Source organism: Pyricularia grisea, chromosome VI (genome assembly GCF_004355905.1).
Source record: "Pyricularia grisea strain NI907 chromosome VI, whole genome shotgun sequence".
NCBI lineage: Eukaryota > Fungi > Ascomycota > Sordariomycetes > Magnaporthales > Pyriculariaceae > Pyricularia > Pyricularia grisea.
In genome coordinates, this window is record NC_044974.1 from 330,735 (window position 1) to 350,550 (window position 19,816).

Consider the following 19,816-nt stretch of genomic DNA (forward strand, 5'->3'; position numbering starts at 1 on the left):
GTATGATAACCCAGTTGGCTGTTTAGTCGAGCGATTGGAAGATTCTGTTGTTGGGGTTTGCCTACAACGTACACGCAAAATGTCGTATGGGGTATGATCCTTTTTTTTTGGTATTGCATCATGGTGCGGAGTAATGACAAGCGCTGGCTAGCCGATTGGGGTCACTCCGGCTCGGGCTCGAAGCTTGGCGGGGTGTGATCCGATCAGTCCCAAAAGCTTATGAGCTCAAGGGATGCCCACGAAAACTTCCAGTTGTGTAGAGACGAATATGGGACGTCGCATGGGCATTGCTTCTGGTGGGTTTTGTGTCATTTGCCATTATGGGCAATATGAGCGGTGCACGCAAACTTGATGCAAATTTACAATGTTGTTTGTTGATAAAAAGCAGCCCGATTTCACCAAGTGCAAAACGATAGTACTTGTTCCAATTTCTTCCTTCTTATCGTCCTGCCACAGACACTTCTCTCCGCAGTTTTATTGAAGCTTTGCGATCATGACTTGGACGGTTTATACCCTTGGCAATGCTTGGGTTTCCCTAAACAATACAAATAATCTATGCAACTATTTTGATGTGACAGGCTGGCTGGTCCTGGCTAGACTGGAAACAGAAATATAAGGCAAACCTACAACTTCTTTAAACGGTATGAACGGCCCAGCTGAGTTTGCTGCCAACTTGACATGACACTCAAACAGAAGAAAATAAGAACGAGGAACCGATTTAAAATCTTCAAAAGAGACAATGGTCCTTTTCGGAACGTAAAGCGTATCCATGGGCTTCCACAACCCCATGGGGAGTTACCAACGGGGAGCCGAGGAAATTGTTTTTTTCGGACGGAAAGACCTCTTCTTTGTAGTGGGAGAAAAGATGACATGGGTAATTAGATGTTCGTTCCACCACTACAGACAATTGATAATAAATGGGTCTGGTCCCTCCCTAGAAAGAGAATTTAACCCGAGATATGAGGAAATTGTACCTGTTTATTATATATCTTTCTCCCAAGTAGATTAGCCAGACTGGCGGTCCCGTATTGAGAAGCTGTTTGCATTGCCCATTAAGCTATTCAGTAAACATGATCTGTAGGCGCACAGGACTGTGACGTTAATCCATGGTATCTAAAATATTCAAAGATCTTCAAGTATACAATTTGGCAGTTTGCGAGATATGTCAACTAGAAAGACAATACAAGGTTCGGATTTATGGCTTGAGTTTTCATAATCATCGTTTCTGGCATCGGATATGTAAGTCCTTGGCCCTCAAGTCCTCACTGTTCCGACTTTGTTGATTCTCCTAGGCCTCTTTCTTCTTTGCCTCGGATTAAACCTCGAGGAAATCTCCGGTGCTTTTTCTTTGACTTTAGTGCAAGCTTCCAAGCCAGGCGTTATCTCTACTTGGGGCAACCGTAGCCCCTCGTATTTTAGGGCTCCGACGAGCCTCAGTCGCAGAGAAGTACTGCTCTTTTTCCCTTCGAATCTTTTAAGTTTCGTTTGAGATATAACACTTTCAGTCAGCTAGCATCTTGTAACTTGGCTTATTGTGCGTCCATCCCAGTACTCTAGAGAAAAAGAGCCCTGGAAACAGCTGCCTTTGTGCCCGCTGTACCGGCAACGTTGACGTGGTAATGTGAGCGTCTTTCAACGATGGGCTTTAGAACTTAGAAGGGATAACGCATGGATGGGAGTCTGGGGAGATTTATAACACCGCTAAAGTAAATTAATTCTAGACATTGACGTAAGCCGTTGGGGGTTGTAACCCACGATGTATCTATCCGGTACCGTGACTTCTGACTGAAGCGGCTTGCCTGTATCTTCTCCTCATCCCTATTTCCCCATCTTCGCTTCAGCTCTATGATTGTCTACCATGCCGGTTGACTGTCGCAGCGCCGCGGACTGCTCCTCCAGGAGGAACTTGGCATGCCAAGACATCTCTTTTGGCACAGCACGGTCAAAGGATTTAAGTTTCTGCCACGTCGGCTCGCCACCCCGCTCATTGTTAATGGTTATTGCGTGCTTGATTCTTGAGAAAGGTGCTTGGTAAACAGCCGCCTTCCCGCCACATTTCTTTTTGGGCTTTTGGGGAATCCAATCAGGGATGCAAATGCCGGTGACTTCAACTTTGTAAATGTAGACTGTTTGTGTTCCGTAGTCACCATAATCCTGAGCCCAATCTAAAGCGTTCAGATAAAGAGACCATATTCTTCCATATTCGTCCCTATCCTCGGCATATTTTTCCGGCCGTCCGTTTTTATCCGGGCATACGAAGCCTTTGCATTCTTCGATTTTCGAAGGATCGCGAATATCAACTCGCCAATACCATTCTCGGCCCCATCGGTCAAGTAAGTCTGTGGTCACCCAATCTCCGTCCATAAAACAGTTGTAACACTGTTTAGTTTGACCTGCACTGGCCAAAACTGCAAGATTGAAAATTGCAAACATGCGCATGTTTAAATCTTGGGAAAGATGACACAAAAAGGGACGGCTTTAATGAGGAAAAAACTATTTAATGTAATAAATGTGATTAAAAATGCATGGGACTGGTAGGATCGAGATAATGGGTAAGAATGGTTGTATGTGTCCTTTACACCGTTTTATTTACTTATATTTTTCTATTTATGCGCAATCATTGTGTTTTCTTTTTAGAGCTTATTGAGTAAGTAAGTATCAATTAATAGCTTTTCGAGTCTTGTGTTTTTTTTTTCTTTTTGCTTTTATTTTTAACTTTTCTTCGGAGACGCTGAGCAGGCTGCACAGCGGTGTTATATTAGTACAAAATATCATGTGATCCGCGGAAAAGCTTCTAAAATAAAAAGAACGTTGAGAACCTTCTGCTTGTCGCATGGAACTATTAAAGGCAACTACACGTGCATTTATTATTTTTGATTTAATTTATAAGCTGCGTCGGAGGGTACACCCAGCAACAACTCAAAAATCTCTAAAAGAGCGAAGTTAGTTTCTTTATGTTTGGGAGAGAGCCAGCCAATGATACAACGTAAACTGAGTCAAAAATCACCACCTTTGATTCAGGTAAAAAGGTGCTCGGTAACAGCCGGATTTTGACAACTTGTTTCGGGAAGTACGGTCGGCATGGATAATAAAAAGACAATTCGGACACAAGTGGTCCCGCTGGTGAACAGTAGAGAAATGGTAGGTGGTATTTAGTGAAAAATATGTACATCTCCTCCGTGACGTTACAGATATTTACTGTCCGCTGCTAGCCAACTCACCACTAGTTTGTCTTCTTTGTTATCCTGACCGACTGGTATGCTGGTAGCCGGAGCGCATACATGGTTAACGTTGAATCTGCAAATCTACACAGATCATTATTTGATCCGATAATTAACCAACTTCATCGCCTTTCACTACTTGAAAATGCGTTTCTGTACTTGAAATCGATGTAAAAAGAAGTTTATAAGCGAATATCCCTTCCGTTCTGATTAGGTCAGGTGAAGTCATTTAATTCCCGGATCTTTTTAGTGTGGCGGTTGGCGAATATCGACTCGACATGAATAGTTTATTGGTCGAAACGAGAGAAATAAATCCATCTTTGTGGAAGACGGAGCAATTTGTAAAGTCCATATTGGCGACTTCTTTGTTTATTCATAGCTTTACCTAGAATTTTCTTTTCTTTTCTGTTTCGTTCGATGGACGTCTTTGACATTCAACACAAAATTCGTCGTCACTGGGTCGAATATGAGAGAGCGGACGAAACCCCGTATATTCCAGCGGGTTATGGTCGTATGCAACATATAACTCGCGCAGTACCAACTATACACCCAAGCAGACATGTCACTGCTCACGGTGAGCGTGTCCAACCCTGCGGGTTAGTATGCTGTCTTGTTCATCTGCTTTCCGCAGGTCTTGGCGGACCGGGTGGAGATCGGCAACGCCGTCAAGGCATGGGATGAGCGTCATAGGCTGGAAGACGCCGCTGCCCACTCTCTGGGACGAGGAAAAAATGGGTTGAATATAATCCTGATTTGAAAGGGGGCAGCATTCTGGGCGCAAGTTAGCGGGACTATTGGGCAGCCGATGATGACTTGGAGAGAAATGTAGGTGAGAGCGACGGGCACGCCGCGGCCGTTTGGTTGCGTGGGGGTGCGCAGTTTGCTGGGACCATACTACGTGAGGTTCTCCTCAGTCATAGGAGACCGGGTGGCATTACTTGTGTTGCATCGTCTATAGAACGCGGACTAGGATTAATAGTGAAATAGAGCGCGAAAATTGACCGGACGCCCCGAATGTGTGCGAGAGCCATGTAATATCATCAATCCTAGGAAAGGTGAACATGCAGAGACGGGTGGCATGTATCCACAACTCGGCTTCTTTCCCCCAAGCTGGCGGGTGAATTGACACTCCACCAACCGCCTCACGACAGCCGGCAAATAGGGACCAACAACTCAGTCGGCAGCCTATCAAACTCCACAGCCGCATCCTGTCGCTTGAACAGGACGATAGCGCGCAAAGCTGAATGCGGAATTGCGCTGGTATACACTTACACGCGCGAGGGATAGGTCGTCCAATCTCTTCGCAGCTGGTATCGGCTGGCGGTTCCCGAGGCCATAACGCCGCGACGGGTTGAGGAGAACTTACGCGAGATTCGCGTCATATTTGCTGCGGGTAACGGGTTACCCGCCGATCCTGGGCGACCCGGACCGTCGGCTGTGTGTCGTATCCAACTTGGAGCACGGCGTGGCAAGGGGTGGATTTTAGGGCGGTGGGTGTTGAGGGGCGTGGATGTGGGGGCGAAAGGGAAGGTCAGGTTGTTGGTTTTTGGCAGGGCGGGTATGCCGACGAGGTTCCAGTATAAGCTTCCTTGTTTTCTTTCTTTCTTCCTTTTTCCCTCAAAAAATAAAACAGCCTCCGCTAGCAAAAGGCTTGTAGAGGCATATCTGCGATGATCATAAGAAAAAGCTGATGACGATTTTTCGGCTACATTTAGTGCGGCGGCTAAAAGAAAATACACAAGATCCGTTCCTGACGTGACTCGATCAGAACGGGGATTTTTTCCTAGTCCTAGTTTTGTTTTATTGCTAGGCAAGTGGTGGGTGGTCGATTGCTGCGCAGCCTGACCGTTTCTGAGTAGCCGCTATCTTGCTTGCCGCGCCGGTTGCTGTTAATCGCCATAAATCCATCACGGCTATTATCTGACTGCCTGCGATGCAACCAACCCAAAGTGAGTTCAACATTGTACATGGTAAAGTTTTGGTTGAGCCCAAGCTCCCCTGAAACCCTTGAAATGCAAAGTAGTTTGACAGCATGCACCTGTACAGTATAGTATGGCGTAAGGTTCAGGCTGCTCTGAAACATTTATTGGCTCAGCTGCAGATGAGTTTGCAAAGATTTGACGAGCCGCATCAATTGTGATTTAGTCGATACCAGATTGTCGGGTATCATCCCCGGAGGCCACTTTGTTCTTTTGAGTAAAGCACTGTACTAAGAAGCTTCTTGGTTCCTGGTTTTTTTAGTCCAAACTTTTGCGCAGTAAATGCACTTTACATAGTACTTGAATGCTTTGACTACAAGTGGGGCGACACAAGGACCAGGGCTTGGGGGCTGTGCCTATTGTCAGAACCAGTCACTTCCTAATTACCTACCCTCTTCTCTTTCTTGGGCTCTCAGCGTCTGGAAAAAAAGCTCTGGCATGGAAGCTGGCAAGGCCAAATAGAGACGAGAGCAAGGGTGCCCTTAAACATGCCTGCCCCGTTTCGGTCCATGTGGCCCCACATTCGTTTTATTTTATTGCCCGGGCCCCCCCAGCTCCGTCCAATGGCATAACGATAAACTTCTTTCCTGGACTTTTCCATGATGCTGCAACCAGGGCTGAACTAGCCCACAACAGGTAAACGCGGAGGATCCGAACGGCTGACGACCCCTGCTTGAGCGGGAGGGAGGAAGGGATCCCTCAGCTGGTCGATGGACCCTCTCAATTATCACGTCAATGCTGTTTGATTTGATTCTCCAACTTATCGCCAGATCTTTGCTGTCTGTTCCTGACTGCCGACAAAAACTACGGTATACATTTTCTGCATTGCATTCCACGTGGAATCATCATGTGGGAAGCAAAGTATATTTCCACAATAATTTAGTAAACAACAACCGCTCCACCCCCCTTCTTCTTCTTTTTTTTTCTTATTTCTTTCATTTATCGTTTCTTACATTGCGCTCCGCTCTCAACCTCTCTTCCTTTTTTTCGAACTTTTTGTTTCTTTCTTCTTTCATCCCTTTCCACGTGATTTCGATACTTTCATTTATCTCATCTATCATTCAACAATCCGCTCATTATTACACTGTAGCGACTCGTGCCTGCATTAGCCCCTGTGGCTGTCTGCATTGAGCCTTTGTCTCACAACGACCGACAAATAAACAAAACAAATCGATCACTAAACCAGGCGTAGTATCCCCGCATCGGCTTTGATGGAGAATCCCCGGGCCTCCGGGCCCGACAGGGCTACGATGCTCGACGGCCTAGAGTCAAATCACAAGTCCATCATGGAGGCGTTTGTGGCCCGCAAGATCGACGCCGTCGCAGCCGGCGGCGACTGGGACGGCAAGCGCAGAAGCAGCATGTCGCCTCCGCCATCTGTCGTCTGGCGCCGTCGTCACCGGTCCTCCGAGTCCGACGCCAGCAGCATAGCTTCCTCGGCTTTGTCCATCGCCCCGCCATCCATCATGAGCATCAGCCCGCCGCCGACCGCGACTCTCAGCCCAACTTTTACCATCTCGTCGCACGAGCAGCACGGCTGGACCACGCCAAAGATGCGCGCTCGTGGTATGTCTATCGCATCGCTAGAGGTCCCCACCACGCCCACCTCTATAGGCGAGCCAGCCTTCTCGACGAAGCATCAGTCCATCATGTCCAAGCACCAGTCTATCATGAAGCCGCTGCCACCACTGCCACCCCAGCAGCAACAGTCTGGCTTTGGTGAGATCACCATCCCCCACAGGCCGAAGCGGAGGAAGCACCGGCAGTCGTGGGACTCGGGCTACCGCTCGCAGATGAGTGGCCCCCACACCCGGGGTAACTCGGTCGACGAGGGCAGTGCCGCCTGGCCTTCGATCCACCGACAGCAGCAGCTTCTAAGGGATAGGGAGGCCATGCCGCCGCCTGCCCCGCCATCGGAGCAGCTGGAGCAGCATCAGCAACGGCAAAGCGCACCGGCCGTCAACACAGACGCGCTCAATATCCTCGAGTCGTCGGCCCCGGAGCCATCGAGCCCACTTTCGTCGTTGGACTCGGAGGACGAAGACGAAGGAATCGACGTTGACGAGGCCTCATCCGATACCACCATGCCGGCCGAGGATGCCGCTGGCCGGGTCCTCAATTACGCGCTGGACGTAGCCCTCGGGCTTGGAACGCACGAAATCGAGGATGACCCAACCTGCCGGAACGTCGTCCACAACTTTTTCAGCGACCTAGAGTGGGCAGTCAAGAAGTCCCAGCAGCAGAACGACTCGGACCAGCCCTCGAGGACTGTCTCCAGTGCGTCAAACGGGAGCAGGGGGAGCCGGCGATCGACGGGTAGGAGCAAGCGCAAGTCGCGCGAGGGCGCCGACGAGGATGGTGGGGAAGACGGTACCGAAGAGGGAGGCGGTGGCGGGGGTTCCAAGCAGCGGGAGCCCGGGCCTGCCAAGCGCGCCAAGCTGGAATCGCCAGTCCGGATGAGCTGTCCGTTTAGGAAGAAGAACCCGCTGCGGTTCAACGTCCGGGACCATCGACTGTGTGCGCTGACTGTGTTCACCGACACAGCCGAGCTACGGTATGCTTATCGCCTCAAATTCGGTTTATGACGTTGAATAACCTGGCTGACTTTTGCCCGTACCAAATCTAGCCGCCACATCCAGGACTGCCACAAACGCCCCAACAACTTACCCCAGCACCGCTGCCCACGATGTCAGACCCAGTTCTCGACCGCCGCAAATCTCCGCGAGCACCTGTTGTTCCGCGACAATGTGCTCTGCGAGATCGTCGATGCCAGCACCACAGCCGACGCCGAGCTCCTCCACAGCAGCGGCGGCGGTGACCGGAGTAGCACTGGCAGTAACCTCAGCAGCAATTATCAAGCACGCGTCGACCCTGAGGATGGTATTTATCCTGCAACGGCCGAAAAACTGCGATCCAAAAAGGGTCGTGTATCAGACTCGATCGAGGTCCAATGGCTCAAGATCTGGGAGCTGTTGTTCCCAGATACTGAGGTGCAGCCATACGACTACGTGGCTGTCATTGAGCACCACGAGCTACACGCAAAGTACCGCGATAGCCTGCCGGTCCTGCGTGGGTCGCTATCCGCCATTGGGCTAGGCGACAGGGGCCTCGACACTCTCGACCACATCCTGACCAACCACCTGATTGATTTGTTTGAGCAGTGCAATGAAGAGGGCAGGAGGAAGGACTACCGGAATAGGTACCGCCAGTCGGCTAGGAGTTCGACGGCTGCTTCGGCCGCTCCACAACCACAACAACAACAACCGCAGCAGCAGCAACAACCACAGCCAACCACACAGCTGCGCAAGCAATCCTCCCTGCGACAACGTCTGGCGGCCGCCCAGCGCGACTCTGGGTTTGTCGACGACGAAAGTTACATGGAAGGTGGCATCACGCCGGCGCTGACTTCAGACGATGGCTCAAGCCCCGGCTACGTTTTCGTCAAGCCGGGCGACATGACCAGGTCGTCCGTGTCCCCGCCACAGCAGTTCTCGGGCTACTCTCCCGGCATAGACAACATGATGCTGCCCGGTGCCACCCCCACGGCCGTCACCATGGCGGGAGCAGCAGCGGCGGCCGGTGGCATGATGGCCGCCGGATCCTTTGCCGCGGACCCCTGCTTCTCCGACTACTTTGTCCCGCAGGGCCACGAGAGTGGTGACCTGGGCCTGCAGTACGGCAACCTGAGCGACTTCCAGCCGTTCGGGCAGGGTCTGGGCGTGTACGGCGGTGGTGTTTCCGGTGCTGAGATGCCCTGGATGACGCCCATGGCCATCAGCGCCGATGAGGGTGATCTCGGTGCTGGCCAGCATGATAGCACTAGCGCGTGGGTTTATGGACAGCCTTCGTGATTTCCTTTTTTCTGTGTTGTGATGAAAAAAAAACATGTTTAATGGTAAAGCAAGGGAAAGGGGCAGGGAGAGAAAAAGGGTGTGGAGAATCATGTGCTTGGTTATGTGTAATGGAAACTTGATGTATAAACGACGCCGCCAGCCTGTGGCATGTGCTCTTTCGTTTAGTTCCTTTCCTTTGTGTCAAACTTCCAGGGACCGGTTGGGGGTATGATCTGGCCAGACCGGGTATAATATATAATACATATCCACGTTCATTTGTTGGAAGAGAGCCTGGACACTTGGATCTCATCCAAAAAATAATAATTATGAGACTCGGCATCATGTCGTCGGTGATGTTGGGGGAGACTTGAGCAGCCTTGGTTTCAAACAGACATCATAGGACATTTTTAAATCGTGGCTAAAAGGCAGACTTGCCCTAAATGATATAGCCGGAGGCCGTTTGAGGCGTTTCTGAGCCCGATGAAGTGCCGTCACGAGATTGTTGACCTGTGTCTACAGACTCTCATGGAAGGTGCCAGGAATCAGTTGAGTCTGAAGAGCATTTCTACATATAAACCATATGGAAGCTCAAGCTTTGTTGATAGCACAAAAAGACTTTGATATTGAACAGGTGAGTTGAATTTTCATCATCACATTTTCCCCCATCCAGCTAAGCTCACAATTGTACTTTAAAGAACGTAGTAAAAAGGTTGTCTGGTACTAACCAAAGTTGTACGCCACAGCCATGTTCTGTCCCCGCAGCCCAACCCATTTTGCCCCAGACTTCCAAATCAGCTCTTACAAGTCCTCCGTGGAATCTTGCGATTGGTCGAGTGCTTTCGTTTCGCGCCACCTTGGGTGCTCTTCCCGGAAAGTCCTTAGCTCCTGACACATGTGGGAGCTATCCTGCTCTCTAAAGAGCAGCCCACCCATGCCAAAATTAAACCCGGCTTCCTGATGGTCTGCCGTGTACGTGCTTTATATCCTGTCCACCATTGCACTTCTTGGTGAGAAACTCGACGAAGCCCTGTCTGGTGGTTTGGCCGCCAGCGCACATTCGACTTCATCCAGGTGTTTGTAGTGTCTGGGAATCCAGGTTGCGTCGCGCTGATCGCAAAGCCTGTCAGGCAAACGCCAACAGCCCTTGAAGATGCCCCGTCCACTGTTCAGCAAGCACCAAGAGTCTGGGTCAGTGGGGATAGAGCTTCGCGTCCATGTCCGCTCTGGGAGTCGACGTCAGGTAGGAGGTTGTTGTTTTGGCAAAGGGATTGACAGCAGTGTGGCATGTGCGGGTGCTGTATTATGCGCCTGACCATAAGCATCTGGCTTCTTTCACCAATGCATAAGAGCAAAGCAGCTGATTTAGCTCGTTGGTCGTCTTTCACTCGTACGTCGATGACAGACCCCAATCCCTCCAAGCTTTGCTCAGGGCCCACGAGCTCAAACTTTCCCAGTAGGATCCATGGATCCGAGGATTTTTGAGAGGTGCTCAATGTCGCATAAGCATTGAACAGCAAATAGATCGGAGGACATGCATATACGCTGGATAGGCGAGAAAGTGGCTAGCGTCCCCGAGCCGCTCGGACAGAACTATTTCTACCGCATTCGGGAATGGTGGACCCGGAATTTTGGCTGTCCCAGACAACATACGGCTCAAAGTCTGGATTTTGACATTCTGCCCCTCGTGCTCGAATTTGAGAGGGTTGGAAGAGGCCAACCCCTACACAGCTGGCGCATCTCTCCAACACCATAGTCCATGGCTTTCCTGGTACCGGGTATATCCTGGCCGGGCTTCCCCACTCCTTGATTACGCGCAGAAAAGCGCAACACTGTCGTTGTTGTTGTCAACTGCCTTACTGAATCCAGGGTGTGTCGAATCACCTGGTACCCCTGTGTTGATGTTGGTGCTGCGATCAAGGAGCAGGCCCATGATCTCGATCTCGTTGGTCAGATCGGAATCCTTGCTCCATGCAATTGCAGGCGTAACATTGAAAATGGGCACCGGCATTTCGTGCAGCGAAGTCGGATGCTACACTGCTGTTACTTTCCAAGGCTGATGGTTCCGTCGATGTCGGCACTGTTGTCGAGCACAAGGCTCGGGTATGCTACTCGCCGGAAAGGTTTCGACTTCCTCATCCCTGGGCTTAGTTGGTAGATATTGAGAGTTTATGGGTGGTATCAAAAAAGGTAATACATGGAAGACCAGTGACTGCAAGCAAAACTTGTTTTCATTTCGAATGGGTTCACTGAGATGAGATCAAGAATCTATTTTTTTCTGACAAAAGAGATTTCATTCTAGTCTCAACAGGGCTCGGGAGAGCCATCACCAAGTATCTTGCACCCATATTTCTCAAACTGGTGCAGACCCGTGAACCATCAACCCATGTCTCTAGATCCTTTTCATACTTTTACTTTTAAAACCCCGAACCCAAAAACTGGCTCCTCCAACTGTGCTTATGTAGCCCGGAGCTTGATAGGATGCGACTAGCCCTTTTAGTAAACGCAGGAGCATTCGCAGGTGTCGCGGAAGGGGAGGCAGCCTCCAGTCTTCCTGCCCTTGAGGTACTGAAAGTCAGGGCACTGGGCGCCCTTGCCAGTGGTGGCCTCGGCGTAGCACGCGGCATTGCAGTTCTCGAGCTTGCTGTACTTGAACTCGCAGTGGCCAGCAGCCTGCCAAGTCTTCTTGGACACGTAGATCTTGACTTCAGTGGTGGGAGCGTTGGTGGTGGGGGCGTTTGTGGCGGCGGCGTCGGTAGTGACGACGACGGTAGAGGCCTCTTCGGTGGGAAGGGCAGCGGCGAAGGCGATGAAGAAAGTGGCGGCGAAGGTCTTGAACTGCATTTTGGCTGATGTTATTTTGTTTTGTGAACAAAGAGTGTGAAGAAGTTGGTTTAGGGCTGAGCCGGGGAATTAAGATATTAGAGATGCTGTAGAAGCTGGTAGTAATGAGTGGACTTGAGGTGATGACTCTGATGAGGATGTGTTGAAATATTTTGGGGAGTTATTGACGCTGGAATTGTTTTCATTTTATAGAAGTACAACGTGATGCCGAATGAATATCCAACTCTGGGGTTGTTTTTAATGTTGCAGGCATACCCTTTGCTACAAAAATACATGCCAAGTCTCCTGCCCCTATTGATTGTCGATGGATTTTTGCTCTTCTTCATGCACAACTTAATTTTAAAATTGCATACCGCTCATCACTATATCCCACAAAGGCACAAAGGGGATCTTTCCACAGCCAATAGCGACTCAAGCAGCTTCATGCAAAGGTCTTTCAAAGGGGGCACTCACGTGAAAAGCTGCGAGTGTATGAAATTTACCAAGGCTACCCTCATTGAAAAAAGGAGGCATTTTTTCCCACGCGGCTAAAGTGGGCCCCAAAAAGGAGAAAAGGTTCAGAAAATTACGCAGTGAAAACTACATACACGTGATCCTGGTTTCCCAAGCTTTCCGAAGTGAAGAGCATTTCCTCATTTATCACCGAAAAGGAACTCGCACTCCAAGCTCATTCGCCGACGCCGAACTCCGTTCTTAGGCCTTTCACTGACAACCCATTCCACCTAAAAAAATGATCCGGGGTTAAACATTCATTATTGAGGGCAAAACATTTTATTTGCCGAGGGATCTACGCTGCAACAAACTTCGTCCCTGGTCAGGCTGGCAAGAAAATCCCGCGATTAATTATTAGGTTGAAGAATTTTCCAGAAAAGTTTAACACATCACCAGCACAGGAGCTGGAATCTCAAAATACGATCGACGAATACATCTGCACATATGCAAAATCAAGCTTCTTGAACTATTAGTTGCTGACCTGGAATAATGTAATCCGAAATTAAGGGGCTGGCCGCTGGTTTAACATCGACCCAACCACCGAATTCCAATCCCTTTTTCCTATACCAGATATATTAATGCCCTCGTTATTTCCATTTTATATATGCCCTCTTCAACTACCTTTGCCAAGACCCAAGTAATTGGCTGGCTCTGCGTAGAGAATCCTCAACGTCTTTAATTAACCAGCCATAAAAAGAAAGAACCAAACCCGCAAAGAATCTAGATGTTTCCCTGCTTTAATGGTACTTGGTGACAGGAACTAGGTCACACGCAAATGCAACTGCAGTAATATGCGGTGACGTTTAGATTAGAAGAGGCTTCCCTTGTCAATGAGGCTCTCATGTAACCTTTTCTTTTTCTCAAACTTTGAACTCCTTGGTTGTTGTGCTAGAAACCTGCGAGGTTTTGCCTGGCCTTTGATGCTGCTCGCACGGTAAAAAGATTACTGAAGCCGATCATTCGGTCATTCGGCGTATGCTAAGCCATCAAAACCCGAAGAGATTGCCAAGGCAAATGGTATTGTCCACACCGTGTATCCTACCTTGTTCACTCTGCTGCATCTCTGAGGTGTAATTGTCAGGGAAATTTCCAGCCAATGGGCCACAACTCTTTAGTCAAGGTGCCAAAATAAGATCTACAAATATTTCCGAAAGCTCTACCGATATCTTCCAGAGCCTTTTAAGGTTTTATGATGTACAACGGGCTCCATACGGCACCAAGGTGGAAGGACTAATTAGGTCTAAAGTAAACAAAAACTGCCCCATCCTTTTTTTTGGTTACTTTGAGTTCTATTTCTTCCTTGGGCATTGAACGTCTCCACAAAACGTCAGGGCTAGGCGGCTGTTCTTCCACACGTGTTTGTTTGCTTTTCTCGGCTGATATTATAACCAACGGTTGCGTAATAGGATATTACGTCGAGGTGACGCCACCGACGATAAATGTAATCGCGTTGGATCAAATATGATCTATGTTGGTGCAAAGCCATCAAAATTGGGGCTGTCCACGACTTTGAAGCCAACGTTCAGAAACCAAGGACACCCCAACTACTACACCGACCGGCCCCTCTGACTCAAAGACTCGGCAATGATGGCTGCGCGCCTTATATCGAACTGCCGGATGTTACCCAACATGACTCAAATGTGCGCCTTGTAGTTGTTCATGACAACTTTGGCGTGTGATTGTTTGTTTCAGACGGTTTGAACATTGCTAAGAGCAGGGAGGAGGGTTGGGCTGAAATGGGGCTTCCGTCGCGTAAACTTTTCAGGCGCCAATCAGCACTACAACTGAAATATCGCAAAATCGGGACAAATCGTACAAAACTGTATGTATGTCTTGCAATATCCAATGATACCTGAAGTATAGTTGCGTAAATACCTAAACTGAAAATAGTCAAATCAACAACAGGCTGCAAAAAAGCGTGATTGGGAATATAAAAATGTGGACGTTATAAGGGTGTTCCATCAATTTCTTTCAAGTCGTCGTTTTTGGTTTGTCATAATCACATATTCAAGACCTCACATTCTTACTTCAGATCTATTTTACTTTGTCTTTCGGCCGGTTCGCAAGTCTGTGTTGAAAATCTTCATCTCCTTTTCCATTAGGCTTTTTTGGGCGCTGTGGGAGCTGACTTGCCACGCCCACGAACCTCAAAGGGTCAAGTTTGGCCAACGAGCCATGGGCGAGAAGCCGCGTAAAATGCCAAATGAATTCGCAAAGCCGATTGCGATCCTATCGCCAACCTCCTGCATGCAGAATCATAATCATTTGGGAGTGACATTACCTATGCTATGACGAGTTTGGTGACGATTCCATTCCTGTCGTTCTGCTTTGCAGGGAAACAGAAAGGATATTGCCGCCCATTGGATGGCGAAGCATAGCGGTTTGATATTTGGTCGATGGTCTTGGCTCACGAAAGTAGAAAATTTAAAATAATGAATGAGTCTATATCCCTAGGTTGTATTTGTATGCTCCGCATTTGTTTGCCGCTTAATGTCAAAGGCTGTTTGTGCCGACATACCAGTATCCTGACACAAGTATCAGATGAAATGTTGTTAAGGTCCACCACGGCCGGCTACATCCGCATATCATGCAAGTCGAAATGGTAGCCGTTCCCGATATAGAACGCCTGGGAAAACTCTGATTTCGAGTTTATCTGGGAACGAGCAATCTAGTGGTATAAAACTTCGATATATGTTCATATGTTAAGGGAAACCAGGAGCTGTTGAGCCACGTATCCTGGATGGTTGATTCCCTTTCAGTGGATTTTCCAGTGTCCACACACAAGCGTAGCAAAACGATTTTATGGTTGTAATCCTTTCATAATTACGCAAAAGCTTACTCCATTAGGAAAGTTTCTTGCGACGACGACCAGTCAGTCTCTAGTTTCAGAGCCTGTGTGGCGATATTGCAACGTCCGGCTCTGGTTCACTTGCTTTTTTTTCTTCACGAAAGGGCTCTATTCTCAATTATAACAAGTCACAGGCTCCCCTTCGTATACCCTCTCTGGTTCCCAATCAGTATATCGCACAAAGGTAAGGGCGAACGCTATGACGATCGGTCGGCTCAGGGGGAAAGACCATCTTATAAATCACAGAATAGTCTCACAGTTGATATCAACCTTATGTGTGGGAACGTTTAATCCAGCGATGGCTCACATGTCACTTCTTACAGCGTTACCTGGATCTGAGTAGCACAAAACCTCCAGATGCTATAGACAATGGGACTTTATGGCATAGACCCAGCCCAGCTGAAAAGGTTGCACGAACTCCGACAAGTAAAAGGCGGGAATATTGACAATATTTTTTATTTAATGTGTACCAGCCACTCCCTATAACCTATTGCTAGTCCAAGTTCCAACTACTGTCGGGGGCATTTCTACATCGAAAGCCCATAATCTTAGAGGTGAGTTCCAGGGCAGCATTCTGGCTGTGGCGCAACTCGCCTGCAGTTTGGGCTGCACTCCTACAAACCCCGGTTGAAGGTTTGGAATCAGCATCTGGACATATCCTGCGGAACCACGACTGCGCAACCTTATAAAGGGCACCGGGGATGGTTTGCCACAACTTACAGTGCAGAGATCGCTTTGCTGTGTTCTGTCGCCACCTTTGCTACCGTCGGCGACACAAATCAGTTTTGGTGAATCCCTGACGTCCAGAGGACCAGCCGCTGCTAGCTGCGCTAAGCAGGCGACCGAAACAAACAGGAGGGTTTTGAGGGAAAGCATGGTTGAGTGGTGGAATTTTAATGGGAAATAAAAGACCAAGATTTGGTATTTGTTGAAATTGGTTCGTCTAGAACTTGTTGAGAATGAGATGGTTTAAAGAGAGAGTTAGACAAGATGAATGCCAAGAGTTCCTTATTTTATATAATTTCTTTTGTCGCATGCACCCTTCATGTTTTCAACACAATGTCAAGTAGTCAGCAGCTACGCAACCTAGATGGGGCTGTGTAACACAGACACATGACGTGACTGACCCCTGTTTCAAATTCGAAGCTTAACTGTCCTTGATTTGAATGACTTCAATTTTGCCATTACGCAGATTATTTAAAAGTAGCTCCGCTTGGAGCATTACTGCTGTCTATGGATATTAACCAACTGTGTAGCATACTACGTAAATCAAGTCCGCGATCCTCTTTTTGGGTGTAGTACCTGTTAAGACAGCAACCTCGGTGGCATGAAGGGGCAAAATATCCTTAGGATTATCGTACATCACTCCGAAATTACAATAATAGCAACAGTTTCCTTTATCTCCTTACAGGCTACATCTCCGCAAAGTAATCACAAACTTGATTCCGCGTCCACATTTGTTACAGGAAATACACGGACTGCGAAACTTAAGATTCATAGTCGTGCTTTCTGAAGGCCTTGAGCGACCAGTGTGCGACGATCCAACGCAACCCTTTGATTCATATGTTTGAGTTTTTCTTAGTTCAGTAATTCTCCGTGGTAACATCACTTACTCGGGGTTTTTACCATGACTTACACGCCCGATTGCAATCCAAAGCGCAAGTGTGACCGCTGACTCTGATGGAGAACAAATAGACACTCATAGACTTAGTGGGTGGAATTTAATTAGCGGGAACGACTCCGAGTTGGTCGGGATTGACGTTCTTGTTTTTGTCTGTCTCAAGCGACGCGTACACAATTAATACTCGGTACATGGTGGTAACTTTGGTGCCCAGGGCCGAATCCCTTTCTTTGGATTTGTGCGTTTAAATTTGCATATATGATTGGTGTTCCGACCGTTGCTTTGCTTTGCTTTTATATGATTTTATATACCGCATGATAAAGTTGATAATATTATTGAAATATTATCAATTTGGTGACAACTTAAAAACTTGGGACGACAGATCCATCCAATTCCAGAGCAATATTAGTTTTGAAAGGACAATAGTGCTTGAAAATATCGGTGAAGAAGCTGTTGCCCAGCCCTTCAATATCGGGGCTGTCCTTATCACGCATTTGATAATCTCATTTTCCTTTAAAACTTATAGATTACTGTTATAATCACTAACAAAATCATTCAAAGGTGGTAACAGTAGTATAAGGTGAAATTCAACGTATCCACACTTATGCAATCGAAGTGTGCAATGTTGTCTTACCTCTTGTCTACATACATTACTCATGCAGTCAACAGCTCTGCGTGATGCGCGAACCTTGGGTGGCCTCTTCGGGGCTTTTGGTAGTGTGTAACAAAGGACCCAACCCGGTCATGCAAGTAAAAGCTCTGGATATGAATCATTTGTTGGTCTGATTCTCTCTGAACGATTTCCATGGCACCCTTACATATTTGAACCGCATATCCAGTTTGAACGACACTATATATTTTACCAGCGGCCTTTCTAGTAGGGAAACCCATGACAAATGTCAGATTGCCTCAATAAACACTGATCGGGTCCAAATTATGGTGTATACCCCCTGATACTCTTTGAATCACGAACAGAAAGAAAAACGAGGATTGGGATTCTTAGTCCAGCTAACCAAGGGGCTGGAAATCTTCTAAAGCCTTATATCAGGGCCTGATCGGAATGACATCGGGACTGCGAAAGCAAACAAGTTGTAGCCAAGGAAGGCAGAACTGGTTTCGAGCAGATTAGCTGTCCTTAGTTCCGATTCATCATCAATCAGATTTGTTACTTTAAAAGCTATTTACTGGTTGAGAGATATCCGAATTTATTTCAACACTGAGGACAATAAATCAAGTTTGGAGTTTAGGTTTGTAAGTGGATGACCCATTTAAGCCTATTTGCCACGTTAAAGGACCAAAGTTGATTTTGAAAAACGACGATATTGCAATCTAATCTTCTTCATGACAGCTACTAGCGCCCTTTCCTTGAGAAACAGCTGAGTCTGGTGCTCCTATGTTCAAAGTGCAAGGAATTAATCCATAGCTACGGTGCAAGGATTGGTGGATGTGCCCTCAAGCTTGCCGTGCATCGTAAACGATATATGGAGCCTTTTCCTTATCGTACACCTATTGAGTGCAGGCTTGTTCTTCTCAGTATAGCTTCTATCTTCAACATAGACTGACTCGACGTTTCCAAAGTGCGGCCCGAGCTTTATAATTGGTAAGCCACGACCACAAATTGATATAAAGGATGGTCTTTCCGCAAGGTGTAGTCGATGAGTTCTGCTTCGTTGATATAAATTACCAGCTTATTATCGATTCCCAGCAGATTGCACGTTTCTCGGAACCATTTATGATATACGCAGAATATCGCCTTATATCAGTTTGCAGCCCGAAAAGGTAGAAGTACCTGCAAAATTGCAAATACATAAACCTTTTAGACTTGATTAAATTCAAAAGAAAAACATAGGATTTGAACGTCAGAACTTATTATACGTTATAAATAAGTCGTGCCCACAGCGTCAAACCCCTAAGGATATTGCGAACGGGTGTTATTGCATCGACGATGAAAGTTTCAGGTGGCCAACAGCAGAACTCGTGACAGACCTTTGAGTTCTGACTGACTTTTTATCATGCATAATTCCCAATCCAGGTGCTCGAGGCTCCTATGGTCATGAGGATAAGCTTCGTGCATCTTCTTGCCTTTTCCATCATTCATTTCACATTGTGCAATCTTGTTGTCCAATTTTCAACCGAGGCCTGACCCAGGTCGAGCGCGGGTCTCAGGGTTCTTCATGGCCCGCAGCTCCCTCGGATAACTAGCCGGCATACGTATGTACGCGCCCAGTTTGTTGACGGGGCCAACAACGCACTGGCCGAGCCGGACTGTCACACACGAGGTGTTGCGGACAAGGGATTTCAAAGGAATCAGCCTTCTGATTGGTGGCACTCACAGAAAGGAGCGATTGACGTCCCGACAGTTCGGGAGCATCCGCAACAGGGACCACTTCTGCGGGTCGTAGTTGCACTGCGCCCCTCCTAAATATCACGGGACCGGTTAATGCTGCGGAGATGTACGTACGATATCGTCAAAAGGAGATTGGCCAGGCAAATGCAGATTGGCCAGGCAAATGCAGATTGGTCAAAGGGGAGCACAATTCACGGTTAAGAGGCGCCGTGCCAAGACCAAGTTGGTGGGCAACAGTGCAACGGGAAATGCACTCAAGATTACAGTGTGAACGCAGGTCTGGGCAGAGCCACCAAAAGGACCTATCAGAGTAGGCTCTCTAACCGTACCGCATATTGATTGATTGTAAGAGGGGCTTGTGGGGCTTCATGCGAACTGGAGAGGTAGGCCAGGACTTCGAATAGGAACCGTCCAACAAAAGGATACGACGAGACTTCAGCATGTAACCAAAGATCGGGCATTATTATATTCTCTAGGAAATGGTTGCGATCGCACGTATATTTGCCCTCTTTCAACAACAAATCTAAAGTAAGTCGCACCTGTTCATAACGGATAACATGTGTTCATGCATAGCACAGTTCGCAGTCTCCACCACTTGCAAGACCCGTACTGTAGCATGGTACGGCCCCGTTTA

The 19,816-nt window shown here is 47.9% G+C and overlaps 4 protein-coding genes across 4 annotated transcripts; 2 read left to right on the plus strand and 2 right to left on the minus strand.

Annotated features, from left to right (window-relative positions):
* Nucleotides 1–6,107: 6,107 nt before the first annotated feature.
* PgNI_11216 (uncharacterized protein) lies at nt 6,108–9,051 on the plus strand (the record flags this gene model as incomplete). The annotated part of the gene is made up of 2 exons (XM_031131188.1): nt 6,108–7,754; nt 7,827–9,051. The coding sequence occupies exons 1-2, from the start codon at nt 6,412–6,414 to the stop codon at nt 9,049–9,051; spliced, it is 2,568 nt and encodes an 855-aa protein (XP_030976816.1). The 5' UTR covers nt 6,108–6,411.
* A 440-nt stretch (nt 9,052–9,491) lies between these two features.
* On the plus strand, nt 9,492–9,999 carry PgNI_11217 (uncharacterized protein). Its single transcript, XM_031131189.1, has 2 exons — nt 9,492–9,664; nt 9,777–9,999. The coding sequence occupies exons 1-2, from the start codon at nt 9,614–9,616 to the stop codon at nt 9,948–9,950; spliced, it is 225 nt and encodes a 74-aa protein (XP_030976817.1). The 5' UTR covers nt 9,492–9,613; the 3' UTR covers nt 9,951–9,999.
* A 1,527-nt stretch (nt 10,000–11,526) lies between these two features.
* On the minus strand, nt 11,527–11,874 carry PgNI_11219 (uncharacterized protein; the record flags this gene model as incomplete). Its single annotated transcript, XM_031131190.1, has 1 exon — nt 11,527–11,874. The coding sequence occupies one exon, from the start codon at nt 11,872–11,874 to the stop codon at nt 11,527–11,529; it is 348 nt and encodes a 115-aa protein (XP_030976829.1).
* Nucleotides 11,875–15,690: 3,816 nt separating this feature from the next.
* On the minus strand, nt 15,691–16,105 carry PgNI_11220 (uncharacterized protein). Its single transcript, XM_031131191.1, has 2 exons — nt 15,935–16,105; nt 15,691–15,828 (listed from the first exon to the last, which is right to left on the minus strand). The coding sequence occupies exons 1-2, from the start codon at nt 16,088–16,090 to the stop codon at nt 15,763–15,765; spliced, it is 222 nt and encodes a 73-aa protein (XP_030977014.1). The 5' UTR covers nt 16,091–16,105; the 3' UTR covers nt 15,691–15,762.
* Between the last annotated feature and the right edge of the window lie 3,711 nt (nt 16,106–19,816).